A 22,495-nucleotide genomic window follows, 5' to 3' on the forward strand; every position below is an offset into this window, starting at 1 on the left:
ATGGTCTCTTATGCTTGGGAAGTTACGTCGCTAATATTGCTGGCTGTAATAATACTGGTACAAGTTTAGTCATACAAACGTGTTTGAACAGTGTTGGCTTATCCAAGCCACTGATGTCCTTGTCCATTCTGACTTAAGTTTGTGATTCTGGGGTAAGTTGACGCATTTCAGCCTCTTATTTTTCTATTAGATGTTTGATGTGTGTTTTTTTTTTGCTCAACTGAAACCCCTTGTTCGGGTTGAGCAAAGGTTTTGTATAGTCTCTACTTTTCCACCTTGTAATTACGTAGAACACGATTGGAACTAATTTGGGATAATTGGATTTTAATATTTTTCAAATTTCTCAAATTGTGTTAGGTGCCGTATAGCTGAATATTGCAATTACTCATAAAAACAAGTAAAAGGAAAAGCAGATAAGACTACAACTGTAGATTAAATCGACATTACTTTACCACCCAATTATCCCAGATTAGTTCCAATCGTGTTGTAGTCGCTATAATTATATCAAGGCTAAATCGCATAAAATAACAAAAGTGTCCATTTTCCACTCTTCAAAACCGATTACTCGGCGTGGTGACAGCGTTTGTGACGACCACGAAGATTGTCAGGTCTTTTGTCACAAAAACATAATGGTATTCATTTAATAGTCGTCCTCTAATATTGATCGATTCTGGAATTTTTTAAATTTATTTACTTTTTCATAAATATACTGTTACGACTCTTTGCAATATTTACTTTCTGCCATTAGCTGAAAGCCGATGGAGACTTGAATCGATATTAATTTACATCGAAAAAAATAGCACCTGCTAAATGTCAATAAAGCGTCACATTATATAAATTTCTATTGTTTTATTTTTTGTGTGAATATAGAACCTTGTTTTGCTGCAAAGTAGTGTTGAAATATTGCTTGGTGTACATCTCTTCGACACAAACCCTGTTTGTATAATGTCCAATTTTATAAATGGTGATTAAATTTTCATCCTGACTAGAACGCAATTGTGAACAGTTATGTATAGCACTGTACATCGTGTGAATATACCTTGAATTGTGTTTACAAGACAAACTGTTTAGCAATAAGCCACACCCAATGACGGTAAACCTGAAGTTTTTAACCATTTCACGACATAATATGTACGAGCGATGTAAACTATCAAATTATCCTTAATTGGTAATATTATAAAACATTACAGCTACTGTTTCTTCTCAGTTTATCTGTCTGTTCTCCTATTGTCATTTACATATGTGTTTGTCGTAATTATTCATTATTGGTAATAACGCATACTTAATCACACTCGCACATTACATGAAATTATATTATAGTACATTTATACGCGTGTATAATCATTGGCGCATATTATAAACGGTGATGTTGGCTGGCCTATACCAGTTGCTTTGCTATTCTCGAGCGTATGGGATAGTATCTGACTGGTCATGCGTGGGGTTCGTGTTCACCCCGCCATCTGAAGGACAGCCTGAAGCTTCAATTTCGTGATCACCTTACCGTCAACCCGACAGTCTGCTTAAAGTTAATCCCTCAGTTAATCCATCAGGTAATTCGTAGTTTAGTTTTTGATATTTACACATGTACCGACAGACTCGGCACAAATCTGAGGACACCTCGATTTGCAAACATAAATGCACCAGTTCAATACAAACGCAGCCAAGAAGCTTCCGTTAATATGCAAGCATTTCAACCCGGTTGTGACGATTGATCCTCTGATTTTGCCTCATTATGCAACATTAGTGCAACATTTTCATTGTCATTGTACTCCTATTAGCGAACGTTTGTCGAGGCACCATTAAATTTATAATGACACCCGTAATGAGACTGATATTGCTTTTCAGAGTTATTGCATACTATTATTATGTAGCGCTTTTGCTTTTAATTTTTTGTTTGTGTTCGTTTCTGTTTTATTGATTGATTGATTGTTTGTTTGTTTGTTTGTTTGTTTGTTTGTTTGTTTGTTATGCTTCTTATGGCATCGTAAATTCAACGCGTAATTTGCGCCGCAAAATGAAAAGGTGTGTGATGAGGAGATTTGGAATTAGTTAAGACGAGGTGGTCAACCGTTTGCACCAGCCACAAAGAGCCGACAATAATGATGAGCATTGTAGCTGTCTCCAGGGAACACTTTCTGAGCAGCACATTAAGAACGCTGTAAATTAATGAACACGGTCCAGGAGCGGGTTGAAAATTGATTGATGTTTTTAGAACACACTGTTTATTATGGATTCCGCCCTTTACGTTTCGCGACTAAATCCGAAGGACTTTTTTGTCACGTTTACAAATACAAAAACGATGGCAAAACATCAACCGTACAGTTTCATTTTCTTTTGATTTCATACGACAAGACCTTCTTAAATTGGCTTTTCTTTACAGTGATATGCCAAGTCATGAACTTTTGCCGTCACAATGATTTCTACAGTCGCATTTCGGGTCGCATTTCGACCGATTTCTTACCCTGTACAATGTCCATTGTTCTATGAGATATCTCCATTTAATATTCATACCAAATATTCATACTTAATATTTGCTTTATTAGAATGCAAGGACTGCGATTGCGTAATGGCGATATAATTACACGTACACTTATACGCGCCTGAACATCGAAGCAAAATGCTCGCTACCGCTTCTTCAACTCGAGAGACACACAAATATCAGCATGAACTTAATTTGAGCATGGAGAAAGAAAACTGTACGTATATATACAAATTAGTGCCTATTACTTTTATTGAAACAAAAAAAATAGGCGTAAAGTGATAAGTAGGTTTGCCTATCCGATTTCGTATTTGTAAGCGCATGTATTTACGTCCGATGACTGGGCACTACATTATATTTTTGGTACACTTCCAAGATGCCGATGTCACCCCAAAATCAAAGAACATGCTCTTTTTTATCAAAACGTTTTCATTTTACATTTATGTCACCGTTTCTAAACAAAAATCCGTTAAACAATCGGGTTGCTGTACCGCAGTCACTCGCTTACACCGGTCCCGGGACTGATATCAGATACGCAGGCTTGTCATGTGTAATCATTCGATTCTAGCAAATCTGTCTCTCCGAACACACGCAATTTTCATGTTTAAACTAGTCAATACCATTAACAGTAAATCATTAAAAAAAAATTCTGACCATTTTATTGAGCATTCCTGACTTGCATGACGTACACAGTCGGGATTTTTACCGAGGTTGACTTTATTGGCCCTAGCGCAAGGTGAAACCGGAATTTTATACTCTGTCTTCGGAATGACCGCCGTTCCGAGTTCTTACTTCATCCGCCTAAATGAATTTCTTTTGCCATGCTCGCATGTACTTTCCTACGTACGAAGTTATCTGTAGCCAAGTTTAGCTATCTATTCATTGCTTTGATTGGGGTTGTACCCAGTGTGAGTGTATGTGAGCGAGTATATATGTGTGTAAGTGCTTCGTGTGGAGGGATCGCTGTCAGAAAAGGTTTAGCCAATCGGTTTTGAATGATGTCTTTGCTGGGTGACTTGATGACCACTTTGAGAGTTCGAAACCAACCGAAGGTTGACTCATCGTGATTCTGCAAAATTTAGTGATGATACTTCCATTACCACGTAAGGACATTAATATTGTCACGTTGAAACACCGCCTTGTTTCGTAAAAAGTCATGACAGTACACTTTATTCACATTTCGTTTCACAGCACGCTTATATCGCACGGTCCCCTGCGGTCCTAAGGTCAAAGTGGATTAATTGTTTTCGCTCACGCAAAGGGATAATGTCATTTATTGCCACAGAAAAATACATCATGTTTCAACCATTAGATAATTATATTTGTCAGCTGACATGATACTTAGGCAGTTAATATATTCAGCAGAAAAAAGCTGTCGAGTAACGGTCCGATTACTGTCACTCCGATATCAGAAATCAGTAGAGGAGAGCGCAATATTATTAATCTCAGCCAAACACAATACAAAACAGTTCTGAATAGGTTTGCTACACATGTAAAGATGCATGCGTCACTGCGCGGGCGTGCATGATTCGTCTTATTTTAGGAAGAGCTTTGTCTAACTTGACGGCTTTTAATAATTTTATACGTCTTCCGGTGTGGTAAGCTTACAGAACTTGGCATAATTCATCCATATCAGGGAGAGAGGCAGGTCTTTCGCAATTAATCGAGGAGCATTTTCCCTTAAAACTGTCCGTCTTTATCGTCTCATATAGGTAAGTACTTTAACTGTAATTTTTTGTCAAAAACCTCGGTAAGAAAACAGCATACTGAGAGCAATGCCAGCTGTATGAAAACTAGCATACGGTGTAATTTAAGTTTCGACCTCCGCGTTAATAAGCTAACAAAGACGGCCAGCTCATATCATTCATGGCTGTTTTTAATAAGAATGCAACTTATGATTCCTGAACAAAATTATCGTTACTATAAACCGTTTCTCTTTTTTTCACCTTTTTCGTTTGCTTTCACTTTTTTTTCAAGAGACACAATTCAGACGGAGAACAGCGATGGACCAAAATGTATCATACATCTTGTATTTCATCTTCTTTATGGCTATTTCCGTTGCCAAGGTAATATGTTTGTACATTGTACGTGTGCGACTTCAAACTTAGCTTTTGTGACGTTTCATTTCTTTATTTTTGTTTGTTTGTTTGTTTCCGCTTGCAAAATGAACAGTCTACATGTCTACGATCGACTTAATTCATGTAATTAGGCCAAGAGATCCATATCTCTCAAGTTCATTTATCTATTTCGTTTGTTTATTTGTTTATTTTCGTTCTGTTTTGTTTGTTGGGTTTGTTGTTTGGTTTTGTTTGTTTATTTTTTGGGGGTGCTAATGACACGCGAGAAACCTTCCTAGCGATACTGCAATCATTGCAGAAATGGTAGTAGTATGTTAGTATGTTTAGATGTTCGTTGTTGATGGTGGTCCAATTATTCGCAGATAAGGCAACAATTATCGTGTACAGTGAGGAGAAAATAGCCATTTTTCCGAATGAGATAATACCATAAATCTCACATTTGAGGACCGGGTTTGGTCAAAATAATCTCTTTAAATCACAAACTCGGTCTTCTTAAATGTGTGGTTTTAACATACATTAATTAATGCCCTGGACATTAAATCATCAAATTGGCAATTTGCCGACAAACGCCCGTCTAAATGTTACCATGCAAGAAGGAATTGTATCACAAAGACGAATTGTATGTAATGTGTGAATGTCATATTTTAATCCCGTTCTGTGGTACTTAATTATAAGCCTCTGGTATATTGATACAAGCTAATATTGTATGCTCCACGGAACGAGTTGGCACTAGAGAAACAATGTACCTGACATGTACATTTACCGATATTTTTCATGTAAATTTAACATGGCCATTATTCCGTGTTAGCTCTTTGGGGACAAATACAGTTTTCATATGTCGAAAAATAAGACGGTACATTTAAAAAATTCATTCTCTAAGAGCTTTAAGATAAACCCGCACAAGTGCTAAGAATAAAAATTCTCTCTCTCTCTCTCTCTCTCTCTCTCTCTCTCTCTCTCTCTCTCTCTCTCTCTCTCTCTCTCTCTCTCTCTCTCTCTCTCTCTCTCTCTCTCTCTCTCTTTACCATATTCATCGACTAAATTATCTAAATTTCCTCACAGGGAGAAAACTGCACCGAACCAAATTCGTGTGAACAGATTTGCCAGATTGGTCTGAGTGGTGAAGACGTTTGTAGTTGCCTGGAAGGATACATCCCCGTAGGGAATGGAACTCAGTGCCAAGGTATCGACGATTGAATATTCGTTTGCCTTTATTTTCACGTTCGGGATTGAGTGTTTGTCCCGTTGCGAAAAGATGACTCTATCTTTGTCTGAACTCCCGCGTCGATTTCACGATTCGGAAGAGTCTCAATTTTCAAATTGAATTCACGGTCAAGGCTGCAGCTACCTGGCCTTCTACACGTCACACTTCTTACAAGGATTAATAATGAATGAGACGGGGTAGGTCAACGTGCAACAAGAAATAGGTACAGCAAGTAGACTGTCACAACGGCTCTGTAACATTGTGCCATTGGGCGTTGTGCAACCCTGATGTAGTTGTAGAATATTTAAATAATAACACATGAAAGCGAGGGCAAGATCACGATTTATTGCCTGCCCAAGGGATGGTGGTCATGATCGAAATATTGATGATGCCCGAGCCGTAGGCTTGCCCTAGCTCTCATGTGTTATTATTTTTATTACACCGAACAAACTTCTTCGAGTACAGTTCGCCTTTCTGCATGAGTCCGGACCTCAGCGTAAAATGTTGTCAGTGCCAAGTCTAAGGTTGCCGCTGAAAGTTTGCCGATCTCCTCGGTGGCGTATCCAAATTTGTTGCTTGCATAGTTGCTGAACACAGAAATTGTATTCCTTGTTGCTATTTTCGTTCGTTTGCTGTTTACTTGCATCAAAATATCGTCTAACTGTGCCGGTGACAGCTCTGCATGACGTTTCGCAGCCATGGTTGCCGACTGCAAGTAGGCCTACAAGCGAACGACAATTTGTTACGCGCAGAAAGGTTGCGCAGTAAGTAAACTGACGTCATCCATGTAATATCAAATGCAGAGGGCATCATCAAGTTCGCAGAGGGCATCATCACGTTCGCAGAGGGCATCATCACGTTTTGTAACACACCTCATCCGCAGTCTGTGTTCTAATTCGCCAATTGACAGTCACGTGGGATGCGTTCTTTTTGTGCTGATCCACGTAAACGACGTCATCAGGCATCATTTGTTTGAACTGTTGCCTGCCAGGCATCAGTTCTGAAAAATGATGCCCGCTGACGTCAAAAACGATATTTGACGCGAACGCGGACCGGAATGTAAACAAAGATGTCGTCTGCGGCCGATCGAAACGATAATCCAGAAATTTCTTGGTTTATCCTACTTTCTGAAGAAGAATTGAATGCTTTGGTTTCCAACAAGGACTCGATACGAACAAAAACTATAATCAAGGTGAATTGAACGTTTTGCAGAAGTATTGCGGTCTTTTTAGGAAAAACTTTTTCTTACTGAACCACTCCAACATATTACATCATAGACCTACATGCGACAAGTTTTGTGTATAGTACGTTCTTATGCATGGCTACGGATGAGGTGTGTTACAAAACACATATTGACTGGCATGAGGGCAACAGCATACGTCTTTAACCCCTCGGGCCTGTGAGTCACCCCAAAAAACAGACTGTTTCCCTCGGCCTACGGCCTCGGGAAACAGTCTGTTTTTGGGGGTGACTCACAGTCCCTCGGGGTACAGACGTATGCTGTTGCCCTCATAGCCAGTCAATATGTGTATACTTTTACATGTCACGTGAGTCGTGTTTAACCAATGGCAGTGCACGCTGAATGAGTGAGGTGTAATAATTATATATATGACCTTGATACATCATGTCACTTTGTTGCAACCCAAGAGATTTTGCTAAAAAACGTAATTATCCGCATTTCAGCGGTTACCATTCGAGCTTTTTGACGCCGTTTAGACATTTCGATTAACCCTAACTAAACCCCGTGACACGATGTGTTTTTGCTTGCGCTACAAATTTCAACAACTAAATATCCTTTGTTAAAATATCAGATATGGACGAATGTGAGGCTGGAAATGACACCACTGTCTGTCACCATCACTGTAACAACACACCTGGATCCTTCTACTGTGCCTGTTTTGATGGATATCGACTGCAGTCCGACAGCGCGACATGCCGACCAGGTATGAAGACTTTCGCACATTTCCTCGTGTATTTTTACAAGTCTGGCGGGGGAAAGTGCCACTAATTACGTCGATTTCTATCTTCGGTATAGACACGTATAGCCCACAACTTCTCGATGGGAGGTGCTCTAGTATTGAAGTGGTGTGTGTAACTTGTGTGCAATCATCTAGTGTGCATCACGATGACAATAAACAGCTACCAAGAGGTCAACCATTGCACCTTAAGTTGAACGTAAACAGGTTATTTGTTTCGTGACCTCTAAACAAAATTACTTTCACCCATTCCGATTTCATTTCTACGACATTCAAACATTGCCATGACGTATGGGACAGCCGCTAACCTTAATGTCGAGAATGCAGCACCAATCAAGAATCGAACTCATTACAAAGCTTGCATGAGATCCAAACTACATAGGCCTAACAGACTGTACACTAAGGTAAAATGCGCCCCGGGACAGATATTCGGACTCCAAAACGTTTATAATTCTCTTCTGATATACCACTTGTGGGGTTCATTTTAAAGCTCTTGGTGTAGGATACATTTTCACAGTCTTAGTTTTTCGAAAGTCGTTTTTTTATTTTTCTCAATCGAGTTAACTCAGGGATACCGAAAATTTTGATTTCAAATATCGGCATATCTGAGGTAAATTATTTTCCTAGTACCAAAATTTGCACCTATCCCCATTTTCATTCTTGACAATGATTTTGAAAGAGAATGGTTGAAAGATTCCTTAAGGAAAAGTTTGAGTAAAAGTTTACGTCTTTCACTTTCGAGGTGCATACTACCTTAAGCTAGCAAGTTGAGAGTTACACTGAACTCGATATTTTGGCATAGACCGCAAAAATGTTTCACTTAATGTTTTACTCTCATCTAGTTGCTAGTAGAGTTTAAGTTGTGTACACTGTGTTCAGTATTTTAACTTGTTCCAATAAAAAAAACATGAAACAACTTTTCACCTGAAACAAAATTCATGAAAAAGCTGAAAAGTCCCCTAATCTCTTCCTTTGATTTATCGGATTTGCTTTTTTCAACCCAATCTCCGCAATGGTTTTGTCCATTCAAATTGTTTTGATTGCAATTGGGACTTCTACAATGGGAAATGGGGCGGAAGGGCTAAACAATACATGCATACATTATATCCTGTTTCATGCTGTGAAAAAGAAGCATTCACTGTCTTATGAAATGCAACATTTCAGTTTGTGCTGTGAACGAGTATCCGTGTTCTGACGTCTTTGCATACCGAATCGATGGATATGTGATTACTGGTGGGACTGTGCAGACGACGAGGGCGAAGCTTTGTGTGGAGGTAGGATTTTGATACAGACGTCAAAATAAAGATCTCCTTTATTCTGAGAGAGAGAGAAATAGATAGACAGACAGACAGACAGACAGACAGGCAGGCAGACAGACGGACGACAGACAGACGACAGAGACAGAGGGGGAAAGACAGACAGACAGAGACAGACAAACAGTGAGACACATGAGACAGAAATGCAGATAGGCAGACACGAAGACGGAGAGACTGAGATCACGAGAGACAGATAAAGGGACCGATAGACAGACTGACAAACTGATTGAGAAACCGATAAAGAGACTCGAAGCGACCGACTGACAGATGTCAAGATAAATACACACTGTCAAACTCCATATTACATACTACTACTACGCTAGATATTTACGTTGAATGCACAATATATACCTGGCGGCAGATCAAAATTTTACTTAGAATATCACTAACTGTCAATAAATAATGCGAAAGGTATCGCTTTGAAATGGTTACATTTCTTGTTCACCTTTTTTTTGCAAAGTTTGTGGTGAACAGCAATTTGCTTGCGGAGATTTGTCTTGTATACCTAATACCTGGGTGTGTGACAATGAACACGACTGTCCAACCGGAGAAGACGAAGGACTATGTGAAGGTATGTCTACCTAAATAGGTATCACTAGATTTTGTGCTAGGGTCGGAAATATGTCATAAAATAAATTGTTAACGCACAAAGTAGTGACGTGGTAAATGTGTGTACATCTAAAATTTCGATAAAGATTATGGACATGGGTGAGAGAGTGGCTACTCTGAGGATACACTGCATAATATTTGTTCTTTTTCAACTTTGAGAACAGAAATACCTTACTAGCAAAGGTTTCCAGGTATTGCGAAAAAAAAACGATTGATTAAAAGCCATGACAAAACTCTTGAAGAAATTTCTGGGAAGGTTTTCTCGCTTTTACAAAGGTGATAGTTACTTTTATCTTACTTTACAGTATTCATTTGTGCTGAAGATTACTACCACTGCGACGATGACCATTGTATACCCGTGTATTGGAAATGTGACGGTGAGATGGATTGTCTCGATGGTGATGACGAGGATGGTTGCCAAGGTGATGAGATGTACCTTGTACAAAATGATGTTTGCATACCTCTCACCAGACAAGTAAATGATGTTCCCGTGCTTTCGCTACAAATGATTATCTACTGATGTCGTTGTTGTAGCATCAGACCGGCGATATCATTTAACACGATATTTTTGTACATTTAATCCACACTGCTTGAATCATTGCAGTGTTAGCCCTAAAGGGCCTTCTATAACCCACTTTTTTCAGGATACCTCAAGACTTGTCATTCCCATTCGTTTTTGCCGTAATTCACTTTTCAAGGTGTGGAGGTAGGGGCTATCATTAAAACTGAGTTTCCATTTCTGATAGCTTACCTGAGATGCCTAGAATACAGTACAGTGAAGCACTGTTGTAAAATATCAAGGGCAATCATTAAAACTTATTTTCCATTTCTGATAGCTTACCTGAGATGCCTAGAATACAGTACAGTGAAGCACTGTTGTAAAATATCAAGGGCTATCATTAAAACTTAGTTTCCATTTCTGATAGCTTACCTGATATGCCTAGAATACAGTACAGTGAAGCACTGTTGTAAAATATCAAGGACTATCATTAAAACTGAGTTTCCATTTCCGATAGCTTACCTAAGATTCCTAGAATACAGTACAGTGAAGCACTGTTGTAAAATATTAATAGCTATCATTAAAACTTAGTTTCCATCTCTGATAGCTTACCTGAGATGCCTAGAATACAGTACAGTGAAGCACTGTTGTAAAATATCAAGGGCTATCATTAAAACCTAGTTTCCATTTCCGATAGCTTATTTGAGATGCCTAGAATACAGTACAGTGAAGCAGTCTTGTAAAATATCAAGGGCTATCATTAAAACTTATATTCCATTTCTGATAGCTTACCTGAGATGCCTAGAATACAGTACAGTGAAGCATTGTTGTAAAATATCAAGGGCTATCATTACAACTTATATTCTATTCTGATACCTCACCAGAGATGCCTAGACTACAGTACAGTGAAACACTTTTGTAAAATATCAAGGGCTATCATTAAAACTGAGTTTCCATTTCTGATAGCTCACTTTTGCAAACGATGAAAATCTCGAATATCTCCCAGGCTAAGACCTACAGAATTTATGTTTGTAAATATGTGATATAACAGAGACAGGGTTCAAAGTTGTTAAAATATTTAAATACTGGTAAATTTATGATATAATTGAAGATATGTAACCCAGTTTATCAGACATAACGCGTGACATGTCACTCCCATACTTGTTTGGTTTGATTCATTTTTGCAACTTAAACATTCATTCAAACAAAAGGACAATATTACATGAAAAGGTAATAAACAGCGTTCGCTTTTCAAATATGCTTCATCTTACTTTTTTTCTCTTCTTTTTGTCTTTTTTTGTCTCCGAATATTGGTCTGGTTTTCATTGTACAAACCCTTTCTGATTTTTCTCGTTTTTTTCCCGTAGATGATATTTGTACTCCAAATGGTTACTTATGTTACAATGAAGCCTGCATTTCTGATGAGGGGCGCTGTGATAGTATCCACGACTGTGAACTAGGCGAGGATGAAATTGATTGCTCAGGTACAGTGAAGCACTGTTGTAAAATATCAAGGGTATCATTAAAACTTATATTCCATCTCTGATAGCTTACCTGAGATGCTTAGAATACAGTACAGTGAAGCACTGTTGTAAAATATCAAGGGCTATTATTAAAACTTATTTTCCATTTCTGATAGCTTACCTGAGATGCCTAGAATACAGTATAGTGAAGCACTGTTGTAAATAACAAGGGCTATCATTAAAACTTAGTTTCCATTTCTGATAGCTTACCTGAGATGCCTAGAATACAGTACAGTGAAGCAGTGTTGTAAAGTATCAAGGGCTATCATTAAAACTTATATTCCAACCAACACGCATTCAACCAACACGTCGGACACCGCTGGATTCCAAGACTCTGTCCTTCTATCATGTAACTACAATCAACACCTGTATCAAGATTCATCTGACCTCGGCCATAGAGAAGTCTGATTTCGAAGAATTAATGATGCAAATTAGGCTGAATAATGATGCCGGCCCGACTCACCTTAAAAGAACGATTTTGAGTCTTTGTCTGTATACTATGATTGATTTTGATCAGATTAGCCGTTCTTGCTTACTGAAATTCAGTTCATATTGAGACACACAGAGAGACTGAAGACTGATACGGGTGCATCATTTGGCAAAATAAAAAATCGATGTGTTTCCGGTAACCCAACGTGCCCTATTTTCTCACACGTCGAATTTCGTTGGTTTTTTTATGCATCGCGCTTGAATAAAATAAAAAATGCCAAAATAATCCAGACCGAGAAACCTTATTTTTTGAGGGTTTGTTAACGGCAACACAGTCCTCTTTTACGCCTTGGCTAACATATGTTAGCACGGAAGCTAAAAAGACCCCTGTCACGCTCCTTGAGGCTTTACCGGATTTTTGCGTCACTTATGTCTTCAAACGCACATACCACAGTACTGTAAATTTCCCATAATTCATTACGAATTTAATCCTCTAAGATTCCTCAGTGGTCTACCATGTCTCCCATGTTTGGAAAATTCATAAACTAGTTGTAAAAATTCTGAAAACGTACTTTTAAGGAATTCTCATTTTAAATGATTTGGAAAATTATGCATGATTGACAGAGGAGACAGCATTTTTGTAAAATTTTCCAATGATTGTGTCTTCAGCCGTACAGAATAATGTGATGGAAAGTGCGGAGACTAGTTGCACCCGTTTTATGAAATAAAAGGATATTGATTTTTTCCAATGGAAATGACCAAAGAAATTTGAATTCTACGTTTTCTCAGATAAGAGAATGACCCTTCAGTTCGTCATTACTTACTGCCCAAAAGTATGGCATTTTTAGTATCTACAGAATGTGACTTTTATTGTTCTTTAATGGTTATTTGGAAACTTTCACTGAAATACTTTTACTAGATAATATTTATCAATCATTCTGATGCTGCACATTATTGCTTTTATAGAGAACTGAAAGAGTTTTTCGAAAAGTAACCTTCAATGATACAAATCAAAGAAAATTGTAGGTAATTTATTGTACTGTGATGCGGTCGTCTCATGATACTGAACATACTACATACTGATGCTTGTCACTTAATTTGAAGAATCGAATAATAGCTCATGTTTGTAGAAACAGATTTATAGTAAAGTGAGAATTATTCGACAGGGTCAGCAGATTATAACGAGAGCTCGTCATTAGCGGAAATCAGTTTGCATTATGGCATAATGCAAATAATACATTGAGTCGGAAAAATTTGTGTTGTTTTATCATGCAGGTGAGGACAACAATTTAGCAACTGGGAAATCGGCATTTCAGAGCAGCGACCACGATGCAATGGGCGTAGCATCTCGCGCCATCGACGGTGACAAGAACGGTATCTACGAGGGAGGGAGCTGCTCACACACACGCTGGGATTTTGAACCTTGGTGGAAAGTTGATCTGCTGATGACGTACCGAATTATTAGAGTACACATTGTAAATCGAGACGATACCTGCTGTTGTAAGTTGCGTAAACTTTCTTAATGTCCATCACATGTGTATGTTAGATTTACATGTATCATGATGGTGACATGAGTCCACTGCAAAGGTTCTGTCATTAGCCAATGCGTGATGAAAGCAATATTTCAGTTGAAACATTCTGTTTCTATGTGTGTGACAAAGAACCTTCATTCTTTCGAATTATGCTTGGTTGTGTGTATGTGTGTGTAAGTACATATAATTGTTTTTCCCTACTGCCGTAAGCACTATACTATAAAGCATCTTTAGTATTGCAACATGATGACCACTAACGCTTTCTACACGAATTTGTCGTCGAAAAATTCAACAAGTGAGGACAAGAACAGCAAATACTTATACATGTAAAGGTCACTGAAGTTAAACTTACAGAGCAAGTACAAGTATTTTGCAGACGATCTTAAGTGGCCGCCGCCGATGAAGTAAAACCACTTTGTACGTTTGATTCAATGAGACATTGCGAAAGTTTTGTAATCAATGACATTTAAAGAATACTTTCCAAACGATTGTTCGATCGACCCCCGCCGAAACAAATTGTATCGCAGATGATTATTTGCTGTATGCAACAGTACGCGGTCAGTTGTCTGATCGTCGCCATTGAAACAAAATTATGTTGCAGACGATCGCTTGATTGGCGCCGTTGTGAGGGCGGGAAACGATGAAGATCATCTACAGAATCCGATTTGCGGAGAACCGATTGGCCTCGACAACAGAGGCGAGATTGTTATCAATTGTCCTGGGAGAATGCTTGGAAGATACGTTAGTGTTGATATACCTGATCGCACTGACCCGCTGTCGATTTGCGAAGCCGAAGTTTACGGACAAGGTAACGACGTTGTTGTTTTGAATTAGTGTGTAACTATTTGATGATGCATGTGCATCCAGAATTATAACTGTTGGAGGCTCTTCTCGCATTTTCACTGACATCAGTATTTAACAAAGGAAGGAGCCCTATGGTTTGCTTTATTGTTGTTTTGGGTCGTAAAAAGATGCTCCAAATTCAGACTGAGATATCCCGGATGAGCTTGATTGTCAACAAAACACGCCAATGCAGTTAAATCTTGCAGACTATTCTGTATTCTGCTATTTTAATTTGTTCAGCAATCAGTTGCTTATGACATTAATGGCAATGGCGTATACACATCTTATCTTACCCAAAATGCTATCTTTTCCAGATATAAGGAATTGCTCAGACGGAGATGCTGCAGAATTTGAAAACTTGCCTTGTTGTCCGGGTTATGAACATCAACAAAGCAAATGTGTTGGTATGTTACCTTGTTCATGTACATGAGATTGACTTTGGTCTCAGTTCATCAAACATCAAATCAATCACATCTAGGCAGAGAGCACTTCTTTCAATGTCTATGATGCAATCAAATTGTATGGGGTTCGACTGTTTGAAGTCTGATATATTAAGGTAGAATGCGCCTCGGGGTATTCCCACCTCCCACTCTAAAACCTTTAGCATTATTTTCTGATCCATCAATTGTAGTGTTTCATTTTAAAGCTCTCGGTGTAAGAAAAAAATTTCACCGTCTTAGTTTGTCGAAAATTGACGATTTTATTTTACTTTAGTTTAGTTTATTTTATTTTATTTTATTTCATTTTCAATGGTGAGAGGGTATATACATATCTATTACGAAAACTAAAATGCAATGATATAAACAAATGTTAGTCAAGAAGTCTCAGAGACCATATGCCTGTAAGATTTTTCCAACTACATGTAATAAATTCACCGTATTGTTGTTCGAGGAATAACAGTTTTTCTTATCAGAGTAAACTCAGGGATGGCGGCCATTTTGAACTTGAGATATCGATAAATCTCCAGTAAGTTGTTTCTCTTGTACCAACATTTCAACGGTGACTCCGATTTTTATTCTTGATTTTGAAAGAAAATTATTATGGTTAAAATATCAAATTGAAGAAAGTTTGACCGCAAGTTAAAGTCTTTAACTTTCGAGGCGTGTACTACATTGAGTGAGTGCTCTTACCTAGTGTTTCAAGTAGTTGGCGCCTCGTCAAGGAAAGACAAATTTTGCCAAAATTTTCCTCAAGCAAACTTTCAACCATTTTCTTCGGGTCTAAAAATAAAAAAGAAGGGTCACCATGCAACGTTTGGTACTAGAGAATAAAATTAGCTGATACTTACAGATATTTGAAATTCAAAATGGCCGCCATCCCAGGGTTATCTCTTTGGGTAAAATAAATTTTCTTTCTTCGAAAAAAACGAAGGCTGTGAAAACTTTACTTATTCTTTACTTTTTCCATCATTAGAGTAAATATATAAAATACGTGTTTTACGGTAAATAGACAGACCCTAGAAAAGCACACCAACCCTAGGCATGTTTTCGTGTATTTCATAACATTGGAGTAAATTCTCTAAATTTTACCAGCGTCGGGCAAATTGTCACCTGCTCTCGAGCACATAAAACCATGTATTCAGGCAATAATATATAGTATTAACCTTTACGTCGGTCATTGACATTTTAAACTGAGAATAATATGCGCCCTGGCATTTACCCCCCCCCCCCAGATATCGACGAATGTTCGGTCTATCAAAGGTTCTGTGAACACGAATGCGTCAATACACCGGGATCCTTCTATTGTAAATGCAACCATGGTTACCGTCTAAGCACTGATAGAAGAAGCTGCCAAGGTAAGTTTTTAGCATATAGAATTATCATTTGCCAAAATGAACATGCAAACACAGTCGACCGTCGAAGGAAAAAACTCACACCCAAGGGGGAAGCCAAAAACATGCTATGATCCAAATGGTCTGCCAATATGAGTAATAATGTTGGACCTTTTTTGGTCAATTTCAATCATCAGTTGAATATCATTTACTTTCCAGCTAGTCCAATTTTCAAAGCATTCACGGTACCAAAAGATCCCTATAATGCAGCCCTCGCATGTGAAAGCTATGGCTTATCTCCGGTACAAGATACAGACGAGGAGAAACATCAGCGATTGGAAGAATATATTTTTTCGACGGCATTAGAGGGTGAAAATTTCTGGTTCGATGCGAGAGCTTACACGAGCAGCTACGTAGAAAGTAGTGATGGTACGAGTTTACGACCATTTGGATTTGCCCCAGGCGAACCGAACGGAAATGGACCGTGTTTGGTTCAACAATGGTGAGATTCTAAGCATTAAATCATTCTATACAGTCAGTCACAGTCATGGATATCAAATCTTTTCACACTCACGCAATTAACTACAGCAGTACTAGAAGGTATTGCAATGATGCAGTATTTTTATGACACATAGACAACATATTAAAAGTTAACCTAAAACCTAAAATACACAATTTTAAGTAGACGCGTTCAGATAATGGTCAAAGAATCCTACTGAAAAATACATTAACGTATCCAGACTTATGCTGAAACATAAAGACAGACTGACAACAGCCAGGAAGACAGAGATATGGCCAGGTGACCATCCGTGAAAGCACTGGATAAGAATGACGTCAGACTCAAGGGAATGAATTAATGCATAGACAAAAAATGATTGCATGTGCTCACATTTAACAGTATATTATAAATCAAACCCTCATTAATAGGAATTCCATGGAGGGGCTTTACCGTTGGGATGACGATGACTGTGAATTACAGAAGATGTATATTTGTGAGAGCACTGGTAGGTTTTATTAACAAACAACTTATATATATATATATATATATATAATATATATATATATATATATATATATATATATATATATATATATATATATATATATATATATATATATATATATATACATGTAAATGTATATATATATATATATATATATATATATATATATATATATATATATATATATATATATATATATATATATATAACACAAATTACTCTAAGTAATAATATCTGTTACTTAAAGGCCTCTATTGGCACCAGATTATCTCATCAGAAAATTTACCCACCAGATTACAATTTCAATTGAAAACAAAAGGCTGTCACACCTCCATAATCCTCTTATGTACTAGAACAAAGGCGATCCCAGGGATCGCCAAAAGTGCCTTTAAGTTTCAAGCATCCTGCAATCATCTGCATGAAACTTAAGTAACAGATGTAAACCTTCTCCTTACTGACTCCCGTTGATACCTTTTCCTTGTGAACGACACCTTTGATCAGACAGTTATTTTTCAACGAGTCTTGTCTCAACAATTGTAATCGCTGATAACACCTTCAAGATGCGCGTCGCTACTCACATACAATCGTTCCGTAGCAACAAATACAGGAATAGCAGAGAGTTGTCAAAATTTGCTTGGTTTTTCAAAGACGAAGACCAGGTATTTGACGTCACGTGTTCAATTATTGACAAAGCACCGAGTTACTCTAACATAAGCAAGCAATGTAATCGTTGTATATCAGAAAAGCTACACATAATCAATGCTGACAATACTACGCTGTTAAATAAACGCTTTGAGTTGGTTTGAAAATGTCGCCACCAAAACAAATATTATGTATCAAATTTTAACACCGCCTACAAATAGAATGGTAAGTCCCAAAGATGTAAATGAGAGTGTTGCTAAGAACCCTCTCACTTGTGTCTGAAGATTGCAGGATGCATGAAACTTAACTTACAGATATTATTACTTTCTACTTAAAGTAATTTGTGTCATTATTTATAACACTTTGCTTTATACATAAATATATATATATATATATATATATATATATATATATATATATATATATATATATATATATATATCGAAGTATACAGATGTCCTCTTGGGAAATTACAGTGCTCGATGCGGAAAGCAGAAAAATAACACAAATTTCTTCGACATTTTGAAACCAACTCAGAGCGTTTGTTTAAAGCGAAGATTTGTCAGCATTGATAATGTGACATTTCGTTGTCAATTATTGACAAACCATCGAGCTACTCTAACATAAGTAAGCTATGTAATCTTTGTATATCAGAAGAGCTGCACATTATCAATGCTGACAAATCTACGCTGTTAAACGAACGCTCTGAGTTGGTTTCAAAACGTCGCCAACAAAGCAAATATTTATCAAATTTTAACACCACCTGCAAATAGAATGGTACGTCCCACAGATGTAAATAAGGGCGTTCCTAAGAACCCTTTCACTTGTGTCTGAACGCTGCGGGATGCATAAAACTTAACTAACAGATATTATTACTTTGTACTTGAAGTAATATATACACACACACACACACACACACACACACACACATATATATATATATATATATATATATATATATATATATATATATATATATATATATATATATATATATATATATATAATCTGCCATAATATTCCATTTGAGCGAGAAATATTCGGTAAGGTATCTTTACCGGAAAGGATGCAGCTAAAGAGTAGTTGGTAACAATTTTACAACTGTTTTTCAGAAATGTGCTTTTCATGTGCCCCAGGTACTTTATGGATTACTTTATGGATTACTGTACAGTGATTTTAGTATTCGTACGTCTAGGTATGGTACGACAATCGTCAAATCATTTAGGCTTCGAATCGCTCATGTTAGCTTTGTACAGTTTCTTGTGCAGAAATCTCACAAAAATCTCCATTACTTCTCCAGACAGGACCGAGTGTGCTGTACGTCAACAGAACATTCAGTGTGAGCGAATTTGCAAACACAGAACGGGATCATTGATCTGCGACTGTGGTAGTGATGGACCCGTCTCAGACATCAAATGTGCAGGTAGGGAAACTGCCGTTTGCAAAATGTCTATGTCTGTAAACTATATTTTATATTTCTGATGTTTGAATGTATTAACATAAATTTCTTTAACTTTCAATTAATGCTGATGTCGACCATCTGTCCCTTGTTTGTTAATCATTTTGTTTATGTTTTATATTTTTTTCACTGCTGTGGAATCATGTTTTTGTTTAAAGACAATGTATATGAGCCTCTATTTGAAACAAAACTCACTGTCTCATATTGATGGAGACCAGAACAATCTCCGGGGAAATTTCCTTCAGGTTAGAAAAGAGATTAAACATGAATACAAACACGGAAGGTTTCGGCAAGAGATAGCCGGTTTGTTGAGACTGAAACTCGCCACTCTTTTGTCAGAATAAAAATATAATGGAAATACGTCAGGCCATTACATGTAACTTGTTGAAGTTGCCCGTCAGTAGGGTACGCTTTTGCTGTAAACCTGCTACAACTGACCTGACTTTAGGTTAGTCCTCGTCGAGAACGTTACCCTGAAAACAAGAGCCATTTACGTATGGATAATAACGGAATTCCAAAGCGTTTGGTCGCTGAGTCTATCCACATAGTTTTAAATATTCACTGGCTAGTAGTGCAATTTTCCTCTGAAAAAATGCATTTTCAGTACTGAACAAATTTGTACATTCATTTCTGTGTGGATAATAATGTTTTTGACGAAATACGCAACAGACATTTTACTGATCATAATTTGCAAGAAACGGTTAAATTTATGTACAGTTTGATAAAACTTTAAAGGTAACTTGATAACAAATATGTTTTCAGAAATAATGAATTGCATAGAAGAAGGCAGTGTGGACAGTAGCTGTGACAGGATATGTGTAACCGAGGCAGGCAACGATAGATGCTACTGCGACTCACAGTCACAAGATGAGGGATGCATAGGTAAGTTGAGAAATGCGCGTCCCTTCACAGAGCAAATTTTGAATCATCAGTCCGTATTTCTTAAGTTAGTATTCGCCTAGAAAGTGAAAGTCTTGAACTTTTGCTCAAACTTTCCTCAATGAAACTTTCAACCACACTCTTACCAAATCAAGAATAAAAATCAAAGGTTACCGTGCTAAGTTTGGTACTGGAAAAACAAGCGACCTCAGCATACAGAATGGCTGCCATCCCTGTGTTAACTCTATTGGAAAACTAAAAATTTCCATTTTATGAAAACCAAGACCGTAAGAATTTTTCTTACTCCATAAGTTTTAAAATGGGCCCCAAGAGTCCAAATAGCTGTCCCCAAGGCGTATTCTACCTGAAACTTAATGTTCGTGACCATTTCCTTACAGGAATGACTCAGAGCCGGTACTGTAAATCGACGCCTAAATATGTAAACATAGATGATAAAGTAATGTATAACACAAGTAAAATTAATACTACTGCGAATATATTTACTGACTTAAATAGCAGAATAGTAGAAACTATTTCGTCGAAATGCAATATACTATATCACTTTGATTCTATTCCAAAAATTCCTGCCGAACTACCAACCCTTTTTTTGAAACCGTGTTATCGGAACAGCACACTTTATTTTTTTGGCCTTAGCAGTTTAGCGAACGAAAAACAGGAAAGCATGACACATTGCAAGTAAAATAAGTGAACGCAGCTGCACACATCGGCTATAAAATTAGGTTTGGAGTCATGTGGTTTAACGTTTTATGGCATTGGTCTGATTGTGTAATTGTTCAGTGACTATTTAAGTGTAGTAAATTCATACTGTGCATTGTGTTGTGTGTCGGCTTTTTGGTATTAGAAATTAGCCAAGTCGGTTATGTCTGAGACACTGTGATTCTTTTGACGCTTTCGTTTTTGAACCCTGAGTAGTTCCTTTATCAGTCACTTGAGAGTCTATGCTTTGATAAACCTCAAAAAAGGAAAAATGTTTCCACCAAAGAGATTCACGATCTATGCTATCGCTTTCACTGTGTAATATGGTATTCGACAGACAATAAACATTTGAGGTGTCCATGCCAACTAGTTCGTCATAATGACCTTCGACATGCCTTTTCCTGGGTGTATATGGTACTTACATTAGCGGAATCAGCTGCAGTCAGTGATATATGTAGAAACTATATATACATTTCTAGAAATATCTACACGATTGTCTATCACTCAGGCCTATCACCATTCCATAAAAGGCCAATTCGCTGTACCTTTTTGCATTTATTTCAATAATACGGTTTGACATGAAGTACAGCTTATGTAAAAGTTCCTACGTAAGTGTGACCGTAAAACATTTTTCAACATTTGCGATCAATACACAATTTAGATTTTGACAACTAAATAATTTCGAGTTGCAAATCAAATATGGCCGCCTCATACACAAACGTTCTAAGCGCCTGAATTCAATCGACCAAATCCACCAACAAAGATTGAAATATTGACACTTTTATGGACATCACAGCTTAATAACCGAATCGTAAAACATCTACCTGAATATTGGGTGACATATTTTAGTAAGTAAACGGAGGCTTTAAACAATAATATCTATTTCTCCTATTGTTACCAGTATATTCGTCAAAGTGTGGCTTCAATGAAATTTTGGATCTCAATCCTTTGGACATCGGTTTGATAACATTTAAACCATCGGTACTCTTCGCTGTGAATGGGATGTAAATGTTCCAAAAGGTATGTATCAAGATATCATATTGAAGAGAGCTCAACAATGCTATGCATTCGCATATTAATCATAGGCCTCCTCGAACATCATCCGTGGAATCGGACAGTTACTGCCAAGGTGTGTCAGAAAGGTTTAGTCTGTGGATTGTTATACAAAAATAAAACTAAACTTACATACATACATACATACATACATACATACATACATACATACATACATACATACATACATACATACATACATACCTATACATATCTACCTTCTTACTTACCTACCTATGTACCTACCCACATACACACATCATATAGCGATACAAACACACTACTGCTTTGATATCTGCGATATTTTCACCGATTTTGCTATTAAGACAATAGCATCTATCGTTCACTTTTTCACTATTGATTAAGCAGAGTGTATATGCAGTATTAGCGAAATTGCGAAATTAAATCCTGGTAAGTAATACATTTACAGTGTTCGCGTAATTAAATCATTCATCTCTTCCTTCCATTTCGTATTGAATATT

At 37.3% G+C, this 22,495-nt stretch overlaps 2 protein-coding genes across 2 annotated transcripts; both read left to right on the top strand.

The window, feature by feature from the left end:
* Positions 1-4,121: 4,121 nt before the first annotated feature.
* On the top strand, positions 4,122-11,647 carry LOC139132129 (uncharacterized). Its single transcript, XM_070698555.1, has 8 exons — positions 4,122-4,191; positions 4,457-4,545; positions 5,620-5,740; positions 7,573-7,704; positions 8,902-9,011; positions 9,514-9,624; positions 9,968-10,084; positions 11,529-11,647. Exons 2-8 carry the CDS (start codon positions 4,483-4,485, stop codon positions 11,619-11,621), a joined length of 747 nt encoding a protein of 248 aa, XP_070554656.1. The 5' UTR covers positions 4,122-4,191; positions 4,457-4,482; the 3' UTR covers positions 11,622-11,647.
* Positions 11,648-14,252: 2,605 nt separating this feature from the next.
* Positions 14,253-21,968, top strand: LOC139132235 (signal peptide, CUB and EGF-like domain-containing protein 3). Its single transcript, XM_070698659.1, has 8 exons — positions 14,253-14,453; positions 14,803-14,892; positions 16,161-16,283; positions 16,479-16,761; positions 17,187-17,263; positions 19,206-19,328; positions 20,127-20,246; positions 21,862-21,968. Exons 1-8 carry the CDS (start codon positions 14,372-14,374, stop codon positions 21,966-21,968), a joined length of 1,005 nt encoding a protein of 334 aa, XP_070554760.1. The 5' UTR covers positions 14,253-14,371.
* Positions 21,969-22,495: the final 527 nt, after the last annotated feature.

The sequence above is a fragment of the Ptychodera flava genome, chromosome 1 (assembly GCF_041260155.1).
Source record: "Ptychodera flava strain L36383 chromosome 1, AS_Pfla_20210202, whole genome shotgun sequence".
NCBI lineage: Eukaryota > Metazoa > Hemichordata > Enteropneusta > Ptychoderidae > Ptychodera > Ptychodera flava.

Bases quoted from the DNA above. Each gene is read 5' to 3' on its own strand.
- LOC139132129 (XM_070698555.1), top strand. From the start codon at position 4,483: ATGGACCAAAATGTATCATACATCTTGTATTTCATCTTCTTTATGGCT. The intron at 4,546-5,619 runs GTAATATGTTTG...ATTTCCTCACAG, and splicing joins TGGCTATTTCCGTTGCCAAG to GGAGAAAACTGCACCGAACC. The intron at 10,085-11,528 runs GTGATGAGATGT...TTTTTCCCGTAG, and splicing joins TGACGAGGATGGTTGCCAAG to ATGATATTTGTACTCCAAAT.
- LOC139132235 (XM_070698659.1), top strand. From the start codon at position 14,372: ATGCTTGGAAGATACGTTAGTGTTGATATACCTGATCGCACTGACCCG. The intron at 14,893-16,160 runs GTATGTTACCTT...CCCCCCCCCCAG, and splicing joins TCAACAAAGCAAATGTGTTG to ATATCGACGAATGTTCGGTC. The intron at 17,264-19,205 runs GTAGGTTTTATT...TTACTTCTCCAG, and splicing joins GTATATTTGTGAGAGCACTG to ACAGGACCGAGTGTGCTGTA.